We start from the raw sequence: 27,221 nt of genomic DNA on the forward strand, positions 1-27,221 counted from the left end.
ATTTTAAAAATGTTAATTGTAAATGCTATTATATCTGCCTTCATATCATGACTTCATGGGTTCATCTGGTGGTTTATGCAGGCTCATCTTGTCACGATAATTCATCTTTGAAAGGTTCCTGTATCCTGACCCGGAAGTAATGCTAGCAGTGCTAGTGTCCTGAAATAGGAACTGTGTTCGTGCTATATTAATGTTTGACAGTTCAGAACTGTAGCGGTAGATGTAACCATGAAGGAGTTTTACTGAAAGGTAAGTGTCTGTCTGCATTTCTCACCACTGGAGCTCTCTACAAAGTGAAGAGCTGCTCAGTTGTTGTTACCTTAACTTAGCTAGCCCCAAGGTCCCACTGCATGTCCTCTACATGCTGCCACTATTGTCCTCATTGATGCATGATGTTCAGAGATTTATTTTATAGTCATGACAGCTTGATTTTCTTTAGATATTGTTTTTTTTAAAACGATAGTTTAGGTTTGACCACAGTATCTAAAAAGTCCATCAAGAAAGATGTGCCACAGACTTCTGCTCAGACTCCTAATAGCAATATGAAATGACCAAGTTGTTCATCTTGTGTTATGTTTATAGTCTTTTTGATTACAAGACACTACACTATCAATACGAGCCAGATCCATAGATGCTTTAAACAATCAAGACATCAATGAAGACAGTTTTGAATAATTCAGATTTCTCTGTCTGCAGTGTTAGCTGGAATCTGACAGTGGAGACATGGTGGGCTACGACCCCCGGGCTCAGGGCTCAGCTCTCTCCCCAGAGGAGGCCGCCCTGGCTGGGTCAGCTGCTGGAATGGTCACCCGGGCCCTCATCAGCCCCTTGGACGTGCTCAAGATCAGATTTCAGGTAATGATCTGTACATGTACAACCAGGTGCTGACAGAAAATACCTCAGTGATGATGAAGATATTTAAATCATAGAAAATACAGGCTGTATACTAGCTCTTTATCTTATTCGCATTACATTTCAGTAGCTGAGCGATCATGGAAAATAAAGTTATGAAAATGTGTTTTTTAATCCCTATTTCTTTCCCCACAGCTTCAGATTGAGCATGTGTCTTCCCCCAAGGGGAAGTACCAGGGATTATTTCAAGCGACCCGCTGCATTTACTCAGAGGAGGGGGTCTCTGCGTTCTGGAAGGGCCACGTCCCTGCTCAGCTCCTCTCCATCTGCTTCGGAGCCGTGCAGGTAGAGACTGTGAACCTTTGCAAACTATCTTTATCACATGATTTCCTGTTTCCAAACAAACTATTTTATTTATGTGTTTGCAGTTTGCCAGTTTTGAGCTTCTGACAGAGGTGGTCCACAACTCGACGCTGTATGACAGCCAGACGGCAGGAGTTCACTTCCTGTGCGGGGGTCTTGCTGCCTGCTCTGCCACAGTGGTCTGCCAGCCTCTGGACATACTGCGCACACGCTTTGCAGCTCAGGGACAAACCAAGGTGGGACTTGAAACTGCTGATGTACACGTAATGTTACGTTCCCACTTGGCTAGGGTACAAACGGGAAACGACACGACCAGATTGGATTTGGTATATTTGTTACCGGTGGTTTTATTGTTACTGAAACTAAGTAAAATGATGGTCACACAGATTGGCCCCACAACACGGGTCAATCTGTCACTATAACACAACACAAAGGGTCTCCAAAAGAGAGTTGCCCCGCTATAGAAAGAAAAACAAATCTCACTACTCAAGTGGAAACAAGCAATAAACAAAACGGGACTGTGGAAACACACAGCTGGTGCGGGTCTACAGGTGCTAATCACCTGGCTCTACGCAATATCCACTCACAGGAACGCTGGTCTACAGGTGCTAATCAACCTGGATCTAAGCAGTATAAACACACAGGAATGCTGGTCGACAGGTGCTAACCAACCTGGATCTAAGCAGTATACACACACACAAAATCCCTACGCTAACACAGAACCCGACGACACACTGCTACTCAGTGTGCTCGCCTAGAACCCTACTATAGACACTGCTAATCAGTGGAGCTAATACAAAAGACACACGGCTAAATACTCTCAGAATTCACAGAAGGAAGGCTTATCACAAGGATAGAGTTGACTGAGGCATCTGACACAAAATACAGAGCCTCTCGACTGTTGTCCGTGCTCAGCCTTTATACTCCTCCCCCGGATGACGTGGCAGAAGCGAGCAGGGGTTGGGCGACGTCTGTCCAATCCCCGCGGATGTTGAGCGGTCCGGACGGCCAATGACAGCAGAGGAACTGCACAGCTCATTTACATACACAAACAGACTTAAGCTCACAAGGTAGCAGCGGCTGTAACACCCCCCCCCCCCCTTAAAACACAAACCCCACAGGGTTTTTGTGAACCATAATACATCACACACCATGACCACAGAACACATCACTCCAGTCTGGACAGAGCATCTGCGAACACGTTCTCTGAGCCTTTCTTGTGTCGGATTTGCAGGTTGTAGTCCTGAACGATCAGAGCCCACCGCATGAGACGCTGATTGTGGTTGTACATGCGGGACAAAAAGACAATGGGGTTATGATCGGTAAACACTGCAACCGGCAAAGAACTAGACCCGACATAAACCTCAAAGTGCTGGAGAGCTAACAACAAAGCAAGGGTCTCCTTTTCAATGGTAGAGTAGCGTACCTGGTGTTTGTTGAACTTACGGAAGAAATAGCAGACAGGATGATCAACTCCCGTCGCATCTTCCTGCAGTAAAACAGCACCGGCCCCCACTGCACTAGCATCCACCTCGAGTTTAAAGGGCTTCGCAAGATCGGGAGCAGCGAGCACAGGAGCGTGACTCAAAAGTGTCTTTACACACTCAAATGCATGCTGGCACTCAGGGGTCCAAACATATTCCACCTTGGGACTTATCAACCTAGTTAGGGGTTGAGCTACAGTGGAGAAGTTACGGCAGAAACTGCGGTAGTAGCCTGCCATACCGAGGAAACGGCGGAGATCACTCCTGGTGCCGGGCACCGCACAGTCAGCCACCGCAGTAACCTTAGGCTCCACTGGTCTAACTTGGCCTTGCCCAACCTGCTTTCCTAAATAGGTGACCGTAGCTTTACCAAACTCACATTTGGCCAGATTCAAAGTAAGAGACGCCTGTGCCAGCCGGGTGAATACCTGCCCCAGAATCTTCATGTGCATCTCCCATGTGGGCGTGTACACAATGAGGTCATCCAAATACGCGTTACAAAGCTTATTCCGGAGAGGACAGTATTCACCAATCTTTGAAATGTAGCGGGAGCGTTACACATACCAAACGCCATGACTGTATATTGCAGGAAACAGTCAGGCGTAGCGAAAGCGGAGATTTTTGAGGCACGGTCCGTTAAAGGTACCTGCCAGTAACCTTTAAGTAGGTCCAATTTACTGACAAATTTAGCGGAACCTAAATTGTCAATGCAATCCTCCATTCTCGGCAATGGGTAGCAATCTGTTACCGTAACAGCGTTCACCTTACGGTAGTCCGTGATAAAGCGTGGAGAACCATCAGATTTCGCCTCTACAAGACACGGCGAACACCATGGGCTAGAGCTCTGTGTCGCCAGGCCATTTGCTACAAGATAGTCTCCTGTTTCATAAGTGCGCGTTTGGTGGGATTGGCGCGGTACGGATGTTGTTTGATTGGCCTCGCACCTTTTACATCAATGTCATGTTTTATCACATTAGTTTGTGTGGGGACATCATGGAAAAGGCACGGGAAATCATCCACCAACTGGGTTACGTCATTCTGCTGGCTCTCCTGCAGATGACCTAACGTGGTCGGCAGTGTCTCTACCATCTCCGAGTTGCATAACCGAGCACCCGGCTGGTGATGTGAGCGCATCACCAACCCGTCGTCAGAGGGGCCGGAACTATCTACCACTATTAACGCCGAAGCAGCTACTCTTTGATTACATGAGCCGGCTGGCGTACTATCAGTGACGGTGCGTGCATGATATCGCTTCAACATGTTTATATGGCAGACACGCGTTTTTCGTCGTCTCTCGGGAGTACCAATCACGTAATCGGTGTCACTGAGACAATCACGGATTTCATACGGCCCGAGAAATTTGGCTGAGAGCGCAGAGCCGGGGATAGGTAATAGTGCAAGGACCTTGTCACCTATTTCAAAGTGCCTAGGGACAGCGGCACGGTCATAGTTACGCTTCATAACCGCTTGTGAAGCGGAGAGCGACTCTCTAGCGAGTAAATTTGCTCGGTGCAAACGCTCACGGAACTGACTAACGTAATCTAGTACGTTTTTCTCAGGAGGACTATCAGCCGAAAGAAACTCATCGTGTAGGATTTTAAGTGGTCCGCGGGGCGTATGGCCGAAAACGAGCTCCGCGGGACTGAATCCTAATGACTCCTGAACAGCTTCACGGGCTGCGAACAAAACGAAAGGAATTCCCTCATCCCAATTTTTTTCTGTCTCCATACAGTATTTTCGCAACATACTCTTTAAAGTCTGATGCCACCGTTCTAATGCCCCCTGCGACTCTGGATGATACGCACTGGATATCACATGTTTAACCTGCAGTGTTTGTAGGATCTGTTTGAACAATTTAGATTTAAAATTTGTCCCTTGGTCACTTTGGATTACTCGCGGAATTCCAAATGTAGAAAAGAACTTCGTCAAGGCCTTAACTACAGATGTTGAAGTAATGCTACGCAGCGGAATCGCTTCCGGAAAACGAGTCGCCGTACACATTATCGTGAGTAAATACTGTTGACCTGTTTTTGTACGTGGTAAAGGACCAACACAGTCTATCAACACCCGGTCAAAGGGCTCACCTATAGCCGGTATGGGATGTAACGGAGCCTGCGGAATTTTTTGATTAGGCTTACCGACAACCTGGCACACATGACAGCAGCGGCAGAAGCTAGAGACATCTTTCTTTAAACCTGGCCAAAAGAAATGCTTCAGAATTACTTGATACGTTTTAGTCACGCCCAAGTCTAGATCAGCATGTAGCCATGGAAAATCTGACAGAGAATAATCCAATACACTGTAAATTCACGGCCTCAGAAACTGACCTAGAGTATTTAATGGCCTAGTTTTAATGAACCAAAGCATTTAATATATTCTCTTGCTCCTATTCCCCTTCTAGGTCTGAATACTATATTGTTTTATAATCGTCATTGCAAGGTGAATTAACTATAAATCACATTGTGAGAAAATGCAATTCTAATTTTCAACATTTGGAAGTTAAATAAAATAAGTGATATTGACAATATCATAAGGAACTATTGCAAGTTACTTCTGTGAATTACAAAAAGGATAAAGCTGGCGCCCCATTGGCCAGTATTTAGCTGGTGGACCCTGCAGACCTTCATTGTCATGCTTCATCTGTCTTCTCAGGTGTACAGGAACCTGCGTCACGCTGTGTTCACCATGTGGCGCTCAGAGGGAGTGCTGTCATTTTACCGCGGACTATCTCCCACACTGCTGGCGGTGTTTCCGTACGCAGGGCTGCAGTTCTTCTTCTACAATGTCTTTAAGAAACGGTTGCCTCCTCCAATCACCGCTGGAGACTCAGCAGGTCAGTGGAGATAATGGCATGTATCACACCACCTTACACCACATTCATCAAATGCTCACAGCCTGAATTTGATAACGTTTACCTCCAAGGGAAGGGACTCCTGGGAAGCCTGGTCTGTGGGAGTGGAGCTGGAATGATCAGCAAAACCCTCACATACCCACTTGACCTCTTCAAGAAGAGACTGCAGGTGGGCGGCTTCGAAGCAGCCAGAGCGCACTTTGGACAGGTAAGCTCTTCTGCTGCAGGTTTGAGGAAACAGGGTTTTTATTGTAAAAGAAAACTGAGTCCAAAATGTAAATAGCTGTACATTTTTTTTATTTCTTTTAAAACAATACCCAAAGAAGTCACAGGGAAAAAAACTTGCCTGGTTAAGAAGAAAAAAAACACTTGGTTTCACCCTGTGTTGCATAATGACAATAAATGGTCTTCGGGTCCTTGAAAAACGAAATCACAATAGTTGTAAATTAATTTCAGTTTTGGCTATCATTTCTATTTCTCCCAAAGAAAAGGAGACTGCATAATTCCCGTATACTTTCATGACATTGAACCACAGAAACTGAACAGACTCGGCGTTCCAGCAGAGGGCGCTATGTCTTCACAATTTAACCCCATTGTTTCACATGCATTCTCGTTTTGCACAATTAAAGAACAAGAACATAATTTAAGTAATGTAGTTCAGCACAGGTCCAATATGACCCAGCGGGGGTCGGGATGCAGGTGACAATTTTCTTAATAGTTAAATAGTGAAAGTAGAGTGCTCAAGTTCATTCCCAAATCAGAAAATGTAAATAAGGCTGCACAGTTCGGCAACGACCTATTTTGCATATAATAGCTGCATAGTTCACCTGTTCCGAACAAAAACACACCAAAACACGTAAAGCCCATTGTATAAAAAACTGACGCTAGATTAAAACACTCTTTGAAAACCAACTAAAACTAAACTATAATGACATTGAAAAGTGAAATCTAAACAATATCCAAGCACTCAATTAAAATTCAAAACCATTACCTAGATTTGAGGTACATATTTGGAGTCTGATTTGTATTGTGTCATGTCCCTCCCGTGCAGGTGCGCAGTTACAGGGGCCTGGTGGACTGCGCGGTGCAAATATTCAAAGATGAGGGTGTCCGAGGCTTCTTCAAAGGCCTCTCTCCGAGCCTGGTGAAGGCCGCGCTGTCTACAGGCTTCACCTTTTTCTGGTATGAAGTTGTCGTCATCGCCATGCACAGCCTCAAGCAGCGACAGAGAACAAACGGCTCCCCCAGAGGCCTCGAGGAAAGATAGTGACTGGGGAGACGGCTCAATCCCGCACATCAGAAAAACACTGCTACCTTCTTCATTCTCACTTCACATATTTATTAACTGGGTCGGTTTTCAGTGGTGGTTTGCATCTCATTTATTTATTTCTGTGCTGTCATTACACCGTGGCATGTACAAACATTGTTTTTTTATATATGTATTTCATATTTGACAGGGTTTCTGAGGGGTATGGACGCTTGCTTTTAGATATATATATCGTTATAACATTTTCTTGTTAAAGTGCTCATTTTAAGCTCTCATTCATAACTCTGCCATTGTTGACATTTGAATTACGTTAACTCATTACATTGCAAATGGGGTGTTCACCAACATTTGTTTTGATAGTGTTTTCATGTGTAATATGTATTTCATTATGCACTGTGTTAAGCAGACACCCTGTGCATTGCTAATCAAGAGTTCAGTTTGTTTGTCCTGCTGAGTTCAACTCCTCAATGTTGTTATCTCTGTATGTCTGTCCAGAATTATTTTTCTAATTAAAGTTTTTCATAAAATCTGAGCAGTCGACAAGAATGAATGTGTGAATCACTGATGACAGTCCATGGATCAATGCTGCCGTGTGCTTACCAGACAAACTATATAAGATAAGATGGACCTGTATCAATCCCCGTGGGGAAATTCAGTAGCTTAACAGCAACAGGGTAAGAATGAAAAACAGGACAGCACAGATTCATACAATTAAAGGAATGCTCCACTCATTAGATAATTAATCAAAACTTCAGTATTTAGTGAAACATTATGTTTAAACCATACCCTGAAGAAATCAGCGATATTCCCCGGTAAATAATGATTTTATAGCTCTTTTTTATAAAAACCTGTATATTCCGTCAGGCCGCTGCCATTTTGCCCATTTTCAGTAGTCACGTGATCGTCGTGACGTCATCCATGCGTTCACTTTGTAAACACACGAAAACATGGCATAGTATTTGAGTTCGGACTCGTCAGCCGAGGAAGAAGTTTTGAGCAATATGAAGAGATTGGATGGGGGAATTCAGCCATACAGGTTCGAGCCTACTTAGTACTACTTAGTAGATACAATGCTTTTGATTACTAGATATGTATGCATGTCGTACCACCCTTGCTAGAGATTCCCTCTCTAGTTTAGCATAATCAGCCTCGTTGTCCCTGGCCCTAGAACCACGATTTTATGGGGCCGGAAAAACTGGGGGAAAATACCCACTAGCCGGTACTACGCTATATGGAAAGGCCACCAAAAACTGGCCTGGCCTGGACGATAAAGGACGTTTAAACGGGGCTACCCGCTGCAATGGAAATGCGCTATAACATACCTTATTCTTACTCCGAGCACTACTTCTGGTCCTCCGTCGCTTCACACTTGCAGAGGGCGATTTCTCAACTGGCCGAACTGGTGTCCTGGTCGGTGATGACACCAGAAAGACCGATGGTACTGCATCTCCATTAAGTAATGGTTGTTCAATAAATCCCATGTTATGTTTTATCATACTCTCAGAGTAGTCGTCCGGAAACTTGAAATGTTCGCTGCATACATGCGCCTGTGGATCTTTCGGTTCGGGCCGGCCACATTTCGCTAGCCACTGCCTCCGAACGTACTTCCTACGCTTACCTTTTGGCAACAGATAGAACCGAGCATTCCGTGGATTGTTCCTATCAGAATTGTGGCAATGTTTCGCGATACAATGAGGCATATTTGAAGAGAGTAACTACAGTAAATAACATAAACATCAACGTGTCCTCGAAACCAAACGCATGGTTTACGTCACGTCCGGTAAAATGGCGCCGCCCACAGTGTTGATGTTATTTCGGTAATTAATCAGTTTAAAATCACTGATAATGTCATCGGATTAAAAAAAAAAAAAGAAAGACTGGCAGAGACTGGTCTGTTTTATCGGATGATAATTATTTTAAAATGAGTGTGAGCATACCATTCCTTTAAGGATAAAACTAAATAAATATATACACTGTAGTGCCGTGAAAAGAGAGTCGGAGGCGGTGTATTAAGAATGGAGTTCCAATCTTTATTATCCATTACTTTCAGAGAGGTTAACACATGCACTGCTCTGCCTGATGAGCTAGCAGGAATGGCAGCTAAAGCTACAGGTGTTCCCCACTAAAGGGTCCGTGTGGCAACACAATAAGCAAGGTGAATTATGTCCAATAACGTGTCACCACACAAGCCCCCCCAGAATTCACACATAAACAAAATCAGCATGGCGGGGAGGAACAACACGCCGACCCCCACGACTCCTGAGCACGGGAGTCGGAAAAGTGACTCCCGCCTGTGCGGCCCCCGGAAGGGGAGGGACCGGAACAACAGGTCTTAAATCCGTGACAGGGGACGAGGCCGGGGGGCGGCCCCGTCGCGGAGGTCGAGCCAGCACCACAGGCTGGTCCAAGTCCAGGTGAGCAGCCTTCACCCGGTCCACCGAGACGTGCTCGGCCTTGCCACCCAGGTCGACCACCAGGTGCTTGTCCCCGTGCTCCAAGACCCGGAAAGGCCCATCATAAGGGGGCTGCAGGGGGCCTCTGTGCGCATCGTGCCGGATGAACACGTGCTCCGCCGAGCGGAGCTCTGCGGGAACCTGGGACACCTGAGTACCGTGCTGAGTAGTAGGGATCGGAACAAAGGCCTCAGCGGCGTCACGCAGGAAAGCCCGCTGGGCCGACGCCGACCAGGGAGCCGATGCATTTGGGAGGAAATCCCCCGGAACTCTCAGCGGCTGACCGTAGACCATCTCCGCTGTAGAACACTGCAGATCTTCCTTGGGTGCGGTCCTCAGGCCCAGCATCACCCAGGGCAGCTTGTCGACCCAGTTACCGTCCGTAAGGCCGGCCTTGAGGGCCGCCTTCATGGAGCGATGAAAGCGCTCGCAGAGACCGTTAGCCTGAGGGTGGTAAGCGGTAGTCCTGTGCAGCTTAACCCCCAAACCGCCTGCCACAGCGTTCCAGAGCTCGGACGTGAACTGAGAGCCCCTGTCTGAGGAAATGTCTGACGGGGTGCCAAAACGACACACCCACGTTGCAATGAAGGCCCGGGCAACGTCTGCGGCTGATGTCGAAACGAGCGGAACCGCCTCCGGCCAACGGGTCGTCCTGTCCACCATGGTGAGGAGGTAGGAAAACCCCTGAGAGGAAGGCAACGGACCAACCAGGTCAATGTTGAAGTGATCAAACCTCCTCTCAGGCACCAGGAAACGCTCCAACGGGGGCCTTCGTGTGGCGGTGCACCTTAGCGCGTTGACAAGCCACGCACTCCCTGGCCCAAGTCCTCACGTCCCTTTTCAGTCCTTGCCAAACGAACTTCGCCGCTACCAAACGGACCGAAGGTTTAAACGCCGGGGTGTGACAGGCCGTGCACAGCCTCGAACACAGGACGCCTCCAGCTGGCAGGGACGACAGGCCGCGCCAGGCCCGTAGAGACGTCACACAGGAGAGTAATGCCCGCGTCGCCGAACACCACGTCCTCCAAGCGCAGCCCCGCGCTCTCCACCTTCAGGGCCTGGACGCCGGGATCTGTGACCTGGTCTGCCGCGATGCGAGTATAGTCCAGGCCCAACTGGACGGCACCGATGACGACCCTGGAGAGGCAATCAGCAACCAGGTTCGACTTGCCAGCCACGTGCTTAATGTCCGTAGTGAACTCCGATATGTAGGACAGCTGCCGCTGCTGACGTGCCGACCAAGGCTCCGCCACTTTTGACATGGCAAAGGTGAGCGGCTTGTGGTCGACAAACGCCGTAAATTCACGGCCTTCCAGCATGAAACGGAAGTGCCGCACGGCCAAATAAAGTCCGAGGAGCTCCCGGTCAAAGGCGCTGTATTTGCGTTCTCTAGGCGTCAGCTGGCGGCTGAAAAAGGCGAGCGGCTGCCAAGCGCCCTCCACCCACTGCTCGTGCACTGCGCCGACCGCGTAGTCTGACGCGTCCGTGGTGATGGAGATGGGAGCCGTAGATGATGGGTGTGCCAGCAAAGCCGCCTGAGCCAACGCGGTCTTGACCTCAGCAAAAGCGCCGTCCGCCTCTGCTGTCCAGTCGATCTCCTGGACGGGGGTCTTGCCTTTCAACGCTTCATACAGCGGCCGCATGATGTGTGCGGCCCGGGCGATGAAACGGTGGTAGAAAGTCACCATCCCCAGAAACTCACGGAGCGACCGGGGCTGTGAGCGGGCGAGGAAACGCCGCAACAGCCTCCACCTTCGCTGGCAGAGGTGTCGCACCGCCCTTGGTGACGCGGTGCCCCAGGAAATCGATGTCCGACACCCCGAACTGGCACTTTGCAGGATTGATGATTAATCCGTGTTCGTTGAGCCGTGTGAAAAGGGCTCGGAGGTGGGACAGGTGCTCCTGCACTGAAGCGCTGGCGACGAGTATGTCGTCGAGGTAAACAAACACAAACGGCAGGTCCCGCAGCAGGTCCATCAGGCGCTGGAACGTCTGAGCGGCATTCTTGAGTCCAAAAGGCATCCGCAGGAACTCAAAAAGTCCAAAAGGCGTTATCACTGCTGTCTTGGGAATGTCCAGGGGGTGCATGGGCACCTGGTGGTATCCACGCACCAGGTCCACCTTGGAAAACACCCCCGTACCGGCCAGATGCGCCGAAAAGTCCTGAATGTGCGGCACCGGATAGCGGTCAGGCGTAGTGGCGTCGTTGAGTCGGCGGTAATCCCCGCACGGGCGGAACCCGCCGTTCGATTTGGGAACGACGTGCAGGGGGGAAGCCCAAGGACTGTCGGAGCGGCGGACAATGCCCAGGCGCTCCATGGTTGCGAACTCCGCCCTCGCTACAGCCAGCTTAGAAGGGTTCAACCGCCGGGCCCTGGCGTAGACAGGAGGCCCTCCGGTAGTGACGTGGTGTTCCACGCCATGCTTAGTGGTAAGCGCAGAGAAGGTGGGTAGCGACAGGTCTGGAAACTCGGCCAACAGTCTGAGAAACGTGTCTGCACCTGACAGCGAGCCTGACAGCCCGTCGTACGCTGCGCTGCCAAGTGTGCACACGAGGGAAGAAAACGTTAAGGCATCAACCAAACGCCTATTCTTAAGGTCCACTAAGAGTCCATGAGCACACAAAAAATCCGCTCCGAGGAGGGGAAAAGAAATGTCCGCTGTCACAAAATCCCAGCTGAAACGCTGTCCTCCGATGCACAAACACATAGGCCTCACGCCGTACGTGCGAATGGGACTGCCGTTAGCCGTCGTCAATCGCGGTCCGTGCCCCCCACGGGCGACGTCTTCACTCGACGCTGGAACTACGCTCCGTTGAGCGCCCGTGTCACACAGAAACAGGCTCCCCGAAACGCTGTCGCTGACGAAGAGGAGCCTGCACGTGCCGCCGACGCTCAGAGCCACTACTGAGCGCCGGCCCCTCCGTTTCCCGGGGGTTTGTAGCTGCACGGAGCGATGCATCTCTTCGCCCTTGTCCCGAAACGTGCGTGGTAAACGCACTCTCCGGCGTCTCCACGCCGGCTAGCCACAGCCGTGTCCGGCCTCCGCCACGCTTTCTTGACTGCCGGTGGGCCGCTGAGCGTCGCGGCTAACGTCTCTGCCCCGGGCTGTTGCGTAGCCAGGAAAAAACGATCCGCTTCCTCAGCCAAAGCACGGGGCTCCGTGACAGGCGTGTTGGCCAGCGCCGTCTGTACCCGGGGAGGCAAGTGACGCAGGAAAATCTCCGTGAATAAAATACGGGGATCTTCCTCCCCTAGCAGATTTAGCATTTTCTCCATTAGCTGGGATGGCTTGCTGTCTCCTAGGCCTTGAATGTCAAGTATCTGGCGGGCCCTCTCCTTAGCAGATAAGCTAAATGTCTTAAGGAGAAGGGCCTTAATCGCCTCATATTTGCCATGATGTGGGGGGGGGCTGCGATGAATCCCACCAACCTGGACGACGTGGAGCTCCCCAGCGCTGCTACCACATGGTAGTATTTTAGGTCCCCGTCACGGACCTGTCGGCAGGCGAAATGTGCCTCCACGTGTGCGAACCATGCCTCCGCGGTGTGCTCCCAGAATTCCGGCAGCTTTATGAAAACATCGCGCTCAGCCATGTTCGTTAATTTTCCGGAAACTTTCTCGGAAAAGTCAGGGTCACCAGTGTAGTGCCGTGAAAAGAGAGTCGGAGGCGGTGTATTAAGAATGGAGTTCCAATCTTTATTATCCATTACTTTCAGAGAGGTTAACACATGCACTGCTCTGCCTGATGAGCTAGCAGGAATGGCAGCTAAAGCTACAGGTGTTCCCCACTAAAGGGTCCGTGTGGCAACACAATAAGCAAGGTGAATTATGTCCAATAACGTGTCACCACAACACACCATATAACGGGCCTGGACTTAATCACAGAACTACATTTACACTTGTTTTACAATCCTGTCTCATTGGATAAACATTACATTTGTAAAATATAATCATACTGTAGCTATTTGTTTAGGAATTGAACCTTAAAGGTGGGGTAGGAGAAACCGGCTCGAGAAACACTTATTGTTACATTCCATGGAATGCTCTTAACATCCCGATAGCAATGAATATCTTGAGTGCTTTGACAAAAAATCCATACAAACATGTCATCTGTGGAAGCCGTCTGTGCACAAACTTATCTCGTGCCCTCATTGGTCATGTGCGCGTTCGTGTGTGTTGGAGGAGGGGCTCTGTAAGGAAGTGGCAGATTTTTTTCCGGCTGTGTATTTTCCTTTATATATACAGTCTATGGTATTTTCACATTTTAGCGCACTCGAGCTGGTTTCTCCAAAATTACCTACCCCACCTTTAAGTGCAGGACTTTCATTTAGCAAATACAAAATGTTCTTCCCATGTTTGTAGTTATAAAATCAGTACAAAACAGATATTGAAGGGTTGACTCTTGCTGCCTAGATGTTTGATAAATAATCATCAGTAATGTGGATTTAATTAATTTTAATGCTATGTCAGGTACAACAGTTCAGAAAGTGAGACAACTTTACTGTTATGCACCCTTTAGAACCAAGAAAAAAAACGTGTGGAAGATATTTGGTTTATGTCCCATGAGCACTTTGCATATATTCAATGATTGTTAACACCTCTGGCTTCTGACTAACTTCAGGTTACGAATGTGTGTATAGTGGTTATTTTTTTATTTGCAAATAAAGGGTAATAATGACTCCCCACACGATGATGGATTACAACAAGATTGCATTTTAATATAATTGACTGAATACAAAACCCATCAACAGTATGACATAAAAACAAGAATACATTTTCAAATGAATAAAGCTGCAAAATAACACAGAAACCACATGACCAGTCTGTTAAAACTCAACAGCAAGTGTGAGACTGAGATAACAGTAAAAATAGAGAACATAGAATATTTCAAAAGCAGCCTTCATAGTTCAAATCATGCGATTACACACGTTGTGCCTCACTATCATAAACACTTAGAGAGGAAAGAGAGTCCTGTTCTCTAAAATACACTTTCATAGCAGCATCATTACTGGATATAATATTGTTTTTAAGTACGGACATTTTACAGGTTATGTAATGTTGATACAATATATACAAGAATACATAATCACCTTACACCTGACTGTGAAAACCTTAATACTAAACTGATACAGTGGCCAACAAGAATCCGTGGAAAAGTCCCAACCACATCAACAAATACATCAAACCACAAGCTCCAGGTAACACAGCCAGAGACTCAGATGCTCAAAGCAGGAAAGAAAACAGTTTTCTGTACACGAGAAGTGACTGATCTGTCTACACAGGAGTTAAACTGTGGGATAAAACATTTTCAGGAATGTACGCTACACTCTGACTAATACTGTCTGATGCACGGCGCTGGTTTTCTGAGGAGGATGAGGAGCCTCCAGCTGTTTCTCTCAATGGGACGCACTTTACCTTTACACCTCGCAGGACTGTTTGCTAAGGACATCAGGCCGCCTGTGTGCACCTGTAACACCGACGAGTCTGCGGAGGGGGTTACCAGGACAGTGAAAAGTCTCCTTCACTTCGGCTGGCTGAGGGGTTATTGTGGGATGTGCTGGGCAGGCAGCCTCCACTGGTCCACGGGTCGAAGGCGTTCAGCCCCGCTCTCATTCGGGCTGCGGACTGGAGTTCCAGGAGAAAAAGTTTGGCAGCTTGAAGAGGGAATCCCTGCGACCCGGGTCCGGCAGGGTCAGGGTCTCCGGAGCAGACTTCTTCCTGGGACGCTCCTTTGGAACCGACAGGAACTCTGGGGCTTCTGTGGAGAAGGGGGTGGACGGGGCGCTGCTGGGGCCGCTGCGAGCGACAGAGGGCAGGGGGGTCTCTGAGATGGAGATGGCGGGAGGGAAGGAGCCGATCTTCAGGTTGGTGGCTTCTTGTGTGGCACGCTCATACTCTCTGACCTCCTCCATGGTCATTTCTGTGGAGAAATCACACGCTTAGAAACAAGAATACATTTCATGATTTAAATCTACGGAAGAGAGTGAATCCTTCTAAAAAATGTAAATGGATGAAGATCATTGTCTCAATTGTGACCCTGTATGATTGTGCATAGAAGAGAGTGAATTGTTTCATAATTTATTTTGAGCCAAATAAGATTAGACAGTCAGTATGTCAATGCTTATTTCCATTTATGTGAAAGACTTAATAACTCAGATAAGGCAGTCAATAAACATTGATTACGTCCTTTATTTTAGTATTCCTTATCTCCTTAAAACACGATGGAATTTGAATCACGCAGATTCGTCTAAAGAGACATATTAACTTATCTTTTACTTATTAGTTTAGTGTTTTATGCCAATTCACTCTCCATAGAATCCTTGCCTATATACTAATTTGTCTGTTATTTACAAAAGGTCCTTGCCACATAATCACACTGCCATCTTGAGGTGAGTCACACAAACTAACCCATTTGTCATGAGCACAAACAAACTTACCAATCCACTCATCCACCCAGGCAAAGGCCTGCCTGTGTCCTAAAAGCAGGACATCTCGAATCACCTGAGCAGCATTAGAAAAAAGAGAAGACGAGGAATCAAAAGAGGAGCAAAATCATACAGGAAGTAAAGTAAAGAGGGACAGAAGACGGGGGCGGGAGATCAAGGAGAGAGGTGGTGAATAAGAATGATTCAACTCTGAAGGCCGTTTTAAAACCCATTAAAGTTCTAAATCCTTCCGTACAACCCTGGAGGAATGGGATTAATATGAGTCACTCTCGCTTTACTATGTTAGTAATGGCCCTGCCTGTGTGTGCGTGTGTGTGTGTGTGTGTGTGTGTGTGTGTGTGCGTGTGTGTGCGTGCCTCGGGCAAGGAGAACACAGAGACAGTTCACCCCAGATACAGATGCTGTGGAGGGCTATAGGTGAAATGGATTTTGGATATAGGAGATATGAGGTTTAAAACTGTGCAGCCGGTGTAAAGGGAGATGATGAAATGATTCTGTAAGATGTGAAAAGGGCAGATATAACACTGATTTGGTTCATAGTTGTGTGTCAAATGTTTTCAGAGCAGCACATTAAATGCCTAAGGCACTAACATGGATATAGGAGCAATGGGCAATGGGAAATGTATTTATGAGAATGTATCCAGACCTTGTGTACATACTGCTCCACACGTGTTTGCAGGCCCCAGACTTCAAATTTGACCGTGATCAGTTTGTAGGAGCACATGATGGGCTCTTGGCTGTCGATCCATCCTTCCTGTAGGACGCCTCGGTTAGTCTTCTTTGACTTAAAATACCGCAGGTCCTGCAAGACCATTAGACACCAGTTACAACTTATTCCTCAGGAAAAAGTAAATCCTATGTTAAAATTTGAGACCTTAAAAGGAAAGAACAAAAATCCTCTTAAAGGATTGGCTTCCTCCTGTTTTTAAACCCATACCTCTGTGAAATATTATTTTCCATCATCTCTCTCTCACACACACAAACACACACTCTCTCTTAACTCCTCCTTGCCTACAGCACAGGATCACCTTCATTCATTACGGCCCTAAAGCAGAGTACAGCTGCATGCTGGGACTCCCTAATCACAAACTTAAGAGTGCATTAATCCCTGCTCCCTATAGAATAACACTGCTGTAGTGCTCATGTCATATATATGTATGTAATGTAATGTCAGTAAAGGATTCAGCATCCTCAATAACCCCCAAAACCAGTCCAAAATTGTCCAAATCTGCCAATAAATGTTTAAACAATTATCCACATAATGCCATTAATGCTAATTAACGCAACTTATGTGCAAATGCCCAACATATGCAAGTTAGCATCCGGCAGTTTCTATGTGCTAGAGATCCCTACTATCCATTTCTAACACAACACTTTGGGGTACTCAACATTTCCGGTTTACTATGCTGGGAACTAGACTAAACAGTAAAGTAGAGCTTGTTTCTTTTACATTTTTATTTTCTTTAAGATAATGAGAACTTTCTTCTTTTTTAAATAAAAATACCATGTCAGGGAATGTATTAATTGCATAGCTTCCAGATGTGTTAAGTCATTTTCTCTAAGTGATATTTTACTATGATAGAGCATTTTAAAAATGTCACATACTAACCATAACAAAAATCTTAATATAACCTGTATATGTATGTGAATTTATAACAAAGCACCATGTTTCTTGTTCTTCTCAGTCAATACATGTCTTTATACAAGTGTACCTTTATCTTTTATTTAAATAAGAAAACGTGATGGTGATATATGTGTCTAGCATATAAGGCCCACGTGCTGTAGGTGCATTAAAGCTTTGAAGGTGACTTCCATTAATAAGACCAGTCTCTGTGATGCATTGTGGGGTGTGACTCTTGTTTATCCAAAACCCATCTTTCTTGGAAATCAAATGCTATTTACATCAGCCATGTGACATCCACGTTTACCTCAGGACCGCATCTTGGTGCTATTTTTAGCTCTTGAGTGGATAAAAGCAGGAGATCATAAAGCCTGTCAGGAGGTGTGTATATGTGTGTGTTTGTGAGTGTGTGTGTGTAGAGGTGTCAATAATGAAACACCACTGCAGTGACATCATGACCCCTCCTGACTATTAATAGCTCAGCTCTTTACGACCATCACACATGACACACACACACACACACATGTCAAATCACCCCAGCTAATGTCCATCACTTCCCCCTCACATAAACGTGTGTTTCCATCACTCTGAGGAGGCAGAAGACCAGCTGGTCGTCGAATACGAGCGTGCTAAAGAAAGATAACACTGTTCCTGTTTGTCTGCATACACGCCTTTCCTTCTCCTCATTTCTCTTTTGTTGACTTCTCTGCCCCCCTGCTGTGCTTCTGTCTGTCTCCATACTCTCTTCTTTCCGTTGTTCATTACTCTATCTCTACCATGAGTGTGTGCTTTAATTCACTCTGTTCCCCTTAACACTCAAAAATAAACATGTGTATCCTGAGTTCAGTGGCTTGACTCCCCTCACCTCGGAGTCCTTGTAGTGGCGCTCGGGGATCTCATCATAGGCGATGTCCACGGTACACACCTCTGTTTCCTCTTCTTTGGGCTCGCTGCTAAAGATCTGAGGAACAGGGAGGAGTTCAAAGATGAATAAAATGTTGTGGGATGTTGCAAGGCTATTTTTCTTCTTATTTGTTATGGCTGTGATCGGACAGCATCACACACTTTCACAGTAAAGCAGGAGTTGAATTAGGTTTGGAAGTTTCAAAACACATTATTCTGTTGGTCTCAAACCATATGATAGCCGTCCTTCTGCCTTTACCCTCCGACAATACAAACTGTGAGGACTTATATGAGTCACTACGTGTGATCAGTAATTTGTGTCACACAGGAACAGCACAGCAATGTCAGCCAGGTATCCGCTCTCTTCACAATCATTTTACGGCTCCTGCGTCACAGTTTATCCTGCTTTGAACAATCTTTTATACAGGTGTAGCGGAAGGGAGAAAGGGCAGTGCGAGGGATGAAAAGGTTATTGAAAGGGAAGAGAATGGAGGATGAGATGTACAAATGGTGAAGGCGGTGGAGGGAAGTGTAACATTGAGAGCGGAAGGAGCGAACACTTGTATTTAACTCTTCTGCCCTCACTTCTAAAACACCCCCACTTGTTACGATCAGCTTCAAATGTGAAATAATGACCTGATGTTCTGTGAACGCGTCTGACTGGGTTTGCAGCTCCCACTAGCCACCACTAGGTGGAGCTGCGGCCTTTTGTTTTCAGCTGCAGAGTGGATCATGGCAGGATTGCGTAACCTTGCACCTTACTGCCAGGAAAGTGTTAAGTGGCTCTGAGGAAGAGATGGATATCAAGAACAGTACTTCTACATTGATGTAATACTCTATGCTTTTATCACTTTAGTCATTTGACATATTGATATGTGTTTGTGCTGTACGTATGTTTTGGAAATAATGTTTTCAAGCCAATAACATCCATTACATTGCACTAAACTGATCAAATGGAACTGATTGAAGGGCAGGTGGTTGATGATGTCTTTACGTTTTAGCTTTTTATTTTGTGCTTGTACTGCCATAACTTCATCATTTTGTTATTTAGTCACACAACTGTTTATGGAAACGACATTGTAAGATATATCCTGCTTGTGAGTGAAAAGTGTTTCTGGTGTGACAGAGCAACGGAATAAACAAATATGGTAAAATAAAAAATATATACCACAGGAAACCCCTGTACAGGAGTGAGAGCATAGCAGAATGGGTGCTGATCCACTCTGAATTGTGGGCAAAGTCTCAAAATTAAAGATGGCACAATGACGCAGTAGAATTTAACATTTCGGATTTAGAGGCTTTGAAGCAGAAGGATTGGTGACAATATGGGAAGGAAAAAAAGGCAATGAAATAGACAGTTGTGCAATCGGGGACTGTTAGATGTACAAGAAAGGAGATTCAGCAAAAAACTTCAAATACATCTGTTGAAAAGCCAAGCTAAGACCTCTTTTACTTTGTCCACCACATGACACTCTGAGCTCTACTCACATTATCATTGCTCCCCTTGTTGTCCTCGTATTTGGATTCTATGTGGATGGAAAACTTGGGCAGGAAGGAGCACTGGAGTGGATAGAAAATACACACCAAAGAGAAATTGATTTGAACAGTGATCACCTTGTGAGATGATAATTACATGGCTTAGGGGTTTGGATCACCACACACAAGTACAACATGTGATTTTTTTGTTGACGGACTCACAAAAAGAGATGTGAGACTAATTGTGTCTCACAGATCTTTATTGCCCAAACAAGATGAGTAATTATGATCTTTAAGCTTACTGAGTAGATTTATTGCACCATATTGACTGCTCTTCATTCACTCCTAAACACGGCATCTTGATGAGATTAAGGCCCCGGCCACACGAGGACGATAACGGTAAAACGCAAGCGCAATAGCAAAAATGGCTTCCGTTCACTCCACACGCAATAGACACCGGAAAGTTTCTGTCCACACGAGACAGCTCCGTTTAGCTCCAACCGCTGGAGAAGCTGCAGTAGGCTACATATGCCGAGCCTGTACGTGGCGCTGTAACTTCCTCCACAAAAGCAGCGAAGAAGCATGGTTGTCATGATTGCCCTTCTGTTTATTCTCCGCGGTGGGGACCGAGGGAAGCGGGCAGAGTTTTTCGCCAGTCAACGTGTATTAAAGTTTAAATCTTCCGGACAAAATTATAAAAGTGCCGGTCAAAGGTTTTCCTTGTTATTTATTGAGCTTTAAAACAAATGAATAACGAATATATATAATATAATAATAAAATACATGGAGCCTCTCTTTTTCCTCCCTCTCTTCTGACAGTAGGCTTGTTTGAGACGCGTTGCGGCTCGCCTCGAAAGTAGACGAGAATAGCCCATCGCAGCCGGGGGAGGTCTCAAAAAGCTCGCCTGAAGTCGGACAGACCGGGTTGCATTCCAATAGTCCATTTAGCTTAGGAACCTTCCTAACGGAGTGAAATGACCCGGAAGTCCCTCACTGGCAGCCATGATAAGTGCCGTTCCAATTCTCCAAATGAAAGGAAAGGAGGTTTCAAACTTCCTTTATAACCTCCTTTAGCTTAGGAACCACTGGACCTCCCTAACCGAAAGGAGAGGAGAAAATGCTGCCCCACAATGCATTGCAGCCGCAGCATTTGCCGTCACTCAACAGTCGGCCGTTCACAGAAACAACCGATTATGACCGAGAAATGATATCATGAAAGTTACGGTGCTTATTAAGAATTTTAAAACGTATGTGGTAAGTTGCCAAAGTGCTTTTTTCTGAACGTTCATCAGTATTATAATCAAAAAGAGAAATATGAACGTTAGTTTTTACTGAAATGATCAAATAAAGTCAACATTTCACAGTCTTTACTGAGCTGTGTGGGGTTTGTTCAACTTTTAAAAGATGTTTGAATGGTGATATACACAGTGATAGATGTTAAGGACTAACAATTATAATACATACATTTGTATTGATTTTAAGATATTTTCATAGTTCATACAATCATACGTATTGGGATCATTTGTATTAATGTGGACCGGAGGGAGAGGGTGACGAGCATAAGTTTCACTTTCCTTTTTTATTTCAATTCCAACTTTGGTCATGAAGAATATGTTTCTCTGTTGTCCACGTTCATAAAGCATAAAGCAACAGCATCAGAGCACGGTGCAGAGTCTCTAGATGAGTTTACAGTAGTCCCTCGTTCTTATTAAACATCCATGTTGTAGTCCGCTGTATAGAAAACTGTAGTTTCCATAGTTCCCCACAGCAGCAGACGCACATTCATGACGTCCGCTGGCGCATCATAAACACGTCGGATAGTGAAAGTGCATTCGGATTCTCTAAAGTACCGCAGTCTCTTCTCCTAAATCCTTTTGAATTCTCCTATCCACTATCCCTTAACCCCGTAACGTTTCACTCAGAGGTCAAGGAATAGGAGATAGGATAAGAATTTAGGAGCTGATTTTTGGATTATCGGAACGCAACCCCGGAGTCGGCTTCGTCTTCTTCTTCTTCTTCTCTCGGTTATTTGGCAAACAACTTTAAGGTGCATACCGCCACCTCCGGAGTCGGCTTGACTCGGTTTGCATTTATAAAGAATGCACGCATGTGTTTAATCGTTAATGTCAGATATGTAGGCTACTACTAAGTAAATACATTTGTTCCTGCTCAAGATTAGATTCAACTTTATTGTTATTGCACATATTACAGGTACTGAGACAACGAAATACAGTTTAGCTTCTAACCAGAAGTGCAACAAGCAGTGAAGTGAAAAGTAATGTACACAATCTACAGAATAAAATATAGAATGAATTGAATGATGAATAAACAGTGAGGGGTATGAATACACTAGATATACACAGCAGCCTGTGAGCAGTATGAACAGTGTGTATGAATATGCTAAGATATATAAAGTATGAAAACGGTAAGCAGTGCAAGTATAGTATAAAATATATAGATATTAATTTCATGATGATAAATATTGTGGAACCATGATGAAAAACGTGAATGGAAATGGCGACGTAAAACTGACACAAAACAACAACAAACTTTTGCCCAGCCAATTGGAGAGTTTCATCTCCAGCACGTGGTAAAAACCACCAATGAGCGCTCAGCTCGAGATACCAGCGAGTCGTTTCCCATCAAGCATTTCGCTTCCGCAGCTCGTGGAGAGGAACTGCGCCGCCTCGCAGCGCCTCGCTCTCAAGGCTGCGGGCGTCTTTGTCCCGCGAGATTTCAACGTCTCATGTAGGCGGGCCTCCAGAGCAAGTCGGACAAAGTGACTAACCATCATGCAACGCACTAGCAAGACGTTGATCGCAACTGCGCAGGTCTGCGCAGGTCTGCGCAGGTCTCGCTTGTCTCAAACAAGCCTAGTGTCAGTCTCATGCAGCAGCTGATCCAGTAATGAGTGACCCGGCCGACAGTAAAAATAAACATATTTATAACTAGTTTAGGTAGTTTGAGAGGTAATTAAAATAGCTAAGGGTGATGATCTGACTTGAAGTGTGTGTTTTGCTCCGTTCACCGCTGCATCACAGAGCTGAGCAGAGCTGCGTGTCTCCGTCCTGTCAGATTAGACTTCACTCGCGTTTAGGTCCATATCGAGAGAAAGATAAATAATCTGAATTTAGTGTGCAGTTTACTTTGACGCGGGGGTGAGCAGTAGAGGTGGGGCTATTGCCTCATCATCATTATCAGAAAATGATCGTAGGCTATAGGGCAGGGGTGCCCACACTTTTTTGGCTGGTGAGCTACTTTTGAAATGACCAGCTCACCGAGGTCTACCAACCAAAAATAAAATCCCAAATTGCAAGGGTTGCTGAATAACACGTTTTATTTATACATGGGATAACTACAATAGGGCTGCAACAAACGACTAATTTGATAATCGATTAATGAAACGATTAATCGACTATTACTGTATGCCTTGCACAATTTCTCAAACACTCTTATTTAGCCATCAACTTTTAGATTTAGCTTGAGGTTGTTTTAGGCATGTGGAAACTAACAATGAGGACAATAAAGATGAATACTTGATTCAAAAATACATATATTATTAAATTAACTTAACAAAATTAACATTGCTTTTTATTTAAATTAAATAATATTTCACATCAAAAGAAACAACAGTGTTTTAACAAATCGTATTAAATAATCTGATGACAGAACTGTGAACAGAATAGCTGAAACTTTAACAAAATAAAGAGTAACTCTGTTCCTCTAATCATTAACCCATGTTTGTATAATGGTGTTAACTCCGTGTGTTGCTGCTAGCATACATAACACCTGACGTGGAAACGTTACTCGTGGATGGGGCTACAGAGCTACTAGAAAGACAGTCGAACCCGGTGCATTTCTCCGTCTGAATGTGGAGCACTTTTGCTAAATGTTTAGACACATTGCTCGTGTTACCGCCCTTACATGCTAAACACTCTTGGCAACGAGCATTGTCCACCTCCTCAAGACGGGTAACATTTAACCACACTTTGGAGCGCTTCTCTCCGCCATCTCCTCCGTGTGTTGCTGCTTGTAGCAGCTGCGTGTGTGTAAACTGCCCCGCCCCCTCGCACACAGACGGGGAGAGAGAGATCTCGTCTGGATTGGAAAGGTCGAAAATACACCGACCATAGACGCATTTGTTTGTCTTTTTGCATGTTAGAAACGAGTTGCCGACACTAAGACTGCGAGATAATGTTTGTGTAGCAATAATACATGACCTTTCTCTTTCTCAACTCGCTACTCGGAGGGAAGTCGCTGTCATATGCCTTGTGAACACTCCGATAATGCCTCCACGTTACCTTTCTTTGGCAGAGCGAGGCTTGCTTTACAAATAAGGCAAATAACCTTTGAATGTGACATCACAACAAAATATTATTCCTCCTATTCTGGGTGGAAGTGGTATGTCTTTAGCTTTTTGCTCGGTCCCGCACTCATTTTGTTGTTTGTCTCTTTGTCTCTTTCTCTTTTTGAGTTTTCCCGGCACTTCACTGATTTTGTATCGCTTTGCATTCTGGGTTAACAGATTGGAAAGCGATAGGTCGCTTTTTCTGTCAATCAAGTAAACTCCTGAATTAAGTGGCAGGGAGGCCAAGGAGGAGGGATCTAAACCAGTTTTGTCTATTTTAACGGAGCTGGATTTTTTTTTTTTTTATATGAATGACTCGCGATCTACCAGCATTGCCCCCGCGGTCGACGTACTCGGGCACTTCTGCTATAGGGCGTATACACACGGAGCCGTTGGACCCCCCCGAGCGTTGCGTATGCCGTTCTATCCACCTTGGGACCCGTTACCGTAGTCGTTTAGTGCCATATTCTGTCGTTCTAATGTGGCCGAATGGCCTATAATATGACACAAAACGGTAACGGAAACGACCGTTATCGTCCTCGTGTGGCCGGGGCCTAAAGCTCGACACTTCCAATTATTATACAACCAAAGAATGGTGGGATAGCCTACTGTTTAAAAAGGCTGATGGTGTACAAGCTTGTGTGTGTATGTGTATGTGTATGTATGTATGTAGGCTATGTGTGTGTGTGTGTGTGTGTGTGTGTGTGTGTGTGTGTGTGTGTGTGTGTGTGTGGGGACCCTGCAGGGACAAAGTACAGCAGGAGGGGATTGAGGAGAGATGAGCTATAGGGCCGGGATACTTGAAGCTCATGGTGAACTGTGTGTGTGTGTGTGTGTGTGAATGTGGTGTGTGTGTGGTGTGTGTGGTGTGTGTGTGTGTGTGTGTGTGTGTGTGTGTGTGTGTGTGTGACTGCAGGACAAAGACAGCAGGAGGGATTGAGGAGAGAATGAGCTATAGGGCCGGATACTTGAAGCTCATGGTGAAAACATGTGTGTCGTGTGTGTGTGTCGTGTGCTAGTGTGTGGTTGTGTGTGTGTGTGTGTGTTGTGTGTGTGTGTGTGTGTGTTGTGTGTGTGTTGTGTGTGTGTGTGTGTGTGTGTGTGTGTGTGTGTGTGGTGTGTGTGTGTGATGTGTGTGGTTGTGTGTGTGTGGGTGTGTGTGGTGTGTGTGTGTTGTGTGAAGGTCACGCAGAGAAAGGGGGAAGGGCATGTTTCTCACTGTAATTATAGTGCACAGTTGCAGTATTCCTACTGGCCTTGTGACTCTTATCAGGGGAGACGAGGAAAACAAGAAAGGTGTGTCGTGGGTATTGTGTGTGTGTTTGTTTTATGAAAGAGACTGTCATTCAAGAGAAGACAATGTCATACACAGAAGAATGACTCTGCTTTTATTTTACATAATTGTTAAGTCATTGTTTTAATTGTGTACAGTATCAACCTCACAAAGCAGTATGCAGGTTTTTATGGACGGGCCCAGCCACTATCACACACTTCACACAGTGATCGTGCACATTGCTTAATGCCCTCAATGTGTGGCCCCCAATGTGAAGGTAAATGCTAACATGGGCATTCATATAGCTATACAGAACACAAATTACAGGCGGGAAAACTAATGGTCATTGTTTTGAGGTGATTGATCATATATCATAATGTTTGACCTGATGATGATGCTGGTTGATGGTATTCCCTAATGTTCAAAATGACATGGAATCATCGGATAGTTATTAAGATATTTCATTAAGAGCCACACATGTATCTGTTGGTGGCAGGTAGACAGGAAAGTGTGGCATAGCTTTGCGACATGACTCCCTATTCTGATTCATAAAGTCATGGTCATTGCCACTACCAATCATAAACCTCATCTTTTGCATCATCACCCCCACCTTGGGCTAACTCATCAACAAAACATTTCATTTAATTATCATTTAGGCCATTTGGCAGCATGACAACACAGCACCTTCAACACAGGGTATAACTGTTATAAGTGGACATCTGGTTTGTAGAGGCTCTTATATCTAAATCCACACAATGATTGCTGAGTTGAGAATATTGTGAGCAGCTTGTACACCTATAGCATATTTTCAGGAAAAGGGATGCTGAAGTAACATGTCATGTTCTTAAGGTTGTAACGTTAGAAGAAGTTATCTGTTCACTTTCAAATCATGAACATCCTCAAACATCCAAATGTTAAATGTATCTGTACAGCGTCAGAGGAGAAGAGTTGTGTTTCATTGATGTCTTCCTGCTGCCCACAGACACAAGGTGGGCAGGCTAATGTCCCAGAGCAATCATTAATGCTTTTTTCTCAGCAAAAGTCAATTAACCGGGTATATCTTTGAGAGCTTTGGGTTTTTAACACTGTTTTTTAAAGAAGAATTAGCTTGATGTATCGATATTGAACGGCGATCAATGACAATCAATGTGAGCCTATAGGTCTTACAAGTCGATTTCACATTTCAACCTTATTTACCACGGCATCTATTGCACGTCTGTCCGTCCTGGGAGAGGGATCCCTCCTCTGTTGCTCTCCCTGAGGTTTCTCCCATTTTTCCCTTTAAACTGTGGGTTTTCTTCGGAAGTTTTTTCCTTGTACGATGTGAGGGTCTAAGGACAGAGGGTGTCGTATTGTCATATGATATTTTGTACAACTGTCAAAGTCCACTGAGACAAATGTAACATTTGTGATATTGGGCTATATAAATAAACATTGATTGATCTATGGAGCCTAAAAGTAGTATGTTAAAAAGTTCAGATACAGCTGGGATGAGTTGTTGTCCCAGGGTGTAATTGTTTACCCTTTACGGACATGGAGAGGAGCTTTCTAGAAGAACTGCTGCTCCTTGTATAAAACAAGAGTCAGTTCATTAGGATTCTGATCAGGATTCACCCTGGACTCCTCCTTGTTATTTCAGATAAATCCAACAGGGAGGTGACCCCAGGGTACACACACAACCCACAGGAGGTATTATCACTTAAACATGGGAACACATCAAGATTCAGTGGAAAATAAATAAATAGGCAATGCTGATTTACACCTGTGCCTTGGGTACCCTTTATTATTGCAGAAAAAGTGGTTAAGAAATAAATACATCAATAAATACAATGTTTGGATTTAATTGAGTTTCCAGATCACAGTTTTCCCTGATGTGAAATTT

The 27,221-nt window shown here is 45.4% G+C and overlaps 2 protein-coding genes across 2 annotated transcripts in view; one reads left to right on the top strand and one right to left on the bottom strand.

The window, feature by feature from the left end:
• The first annotated feature begins 114 nt into the window (after positions 1-114).
• slc25a19 (solute carrier family 25 member 19) lies at positions 115-7,349 on the top strand. Its single transcript, XM_034219894.1, has 7 exons — positions 115-249; positions 697-855; positions 1,048-1,197; positions 1,281-1,451; positions 5,352-5,532; positions 5,622-5,758; positions 6,602-7,349. The coding sequence occupies exons 2-7, from the start codon at positions 724-726 to the stop codon at positions 6,815-6,817; spliced, it is 987 nt and encodes a 328-aa protein (XP_034075785.1). The 5' UTR covers positions 115-249; positions 697-723; the 3' UTR covers positions 6,818-7,349.
• Positions 7,350-13,965: 6,616 nt separating this feature from the next.
• pitpnc1a (phosphatidylinositol transfer protein cytoplasmic 1a) overlaps positions 13,966-27,221 on the bottom strand; it is a 21,555-nt gene continuing 8,299 nt past the window's right edge. The window contains 5 exon segments of the mRNA XM_034219573.1: positions 13,966-15,192; positions 15,710-15,773; positions 16,365-16,520; positions 18,205-18,300; positions 19,731-19,802. Coding sequence (XP_034075464.1) covers positions 14,882-15,192; positions 15,710-15,773; positions 16,365-16,520; positions 18,205-18,300; positions 19,731-19,802 — 699 coding nt within the window. The 3' untranslated portion in view covers positions 13,966-14,881.

This window comes from Gymnodraco acuticeps, unplaced genomic scaffold (genome assembly GCF_902827175.1).
Source record: "Gymnodraco acuticeps unplaced genomic scaffold, fGymAcu1.1, whole genome shotgun sequence".
Classification (NCBI taxonomy): Eukaryota; Metazoa; Chordata; class Actinopteri; order Perciformes; family Bathydraconidae; genus Gymnodraco; species Gymnodraco acuticeps.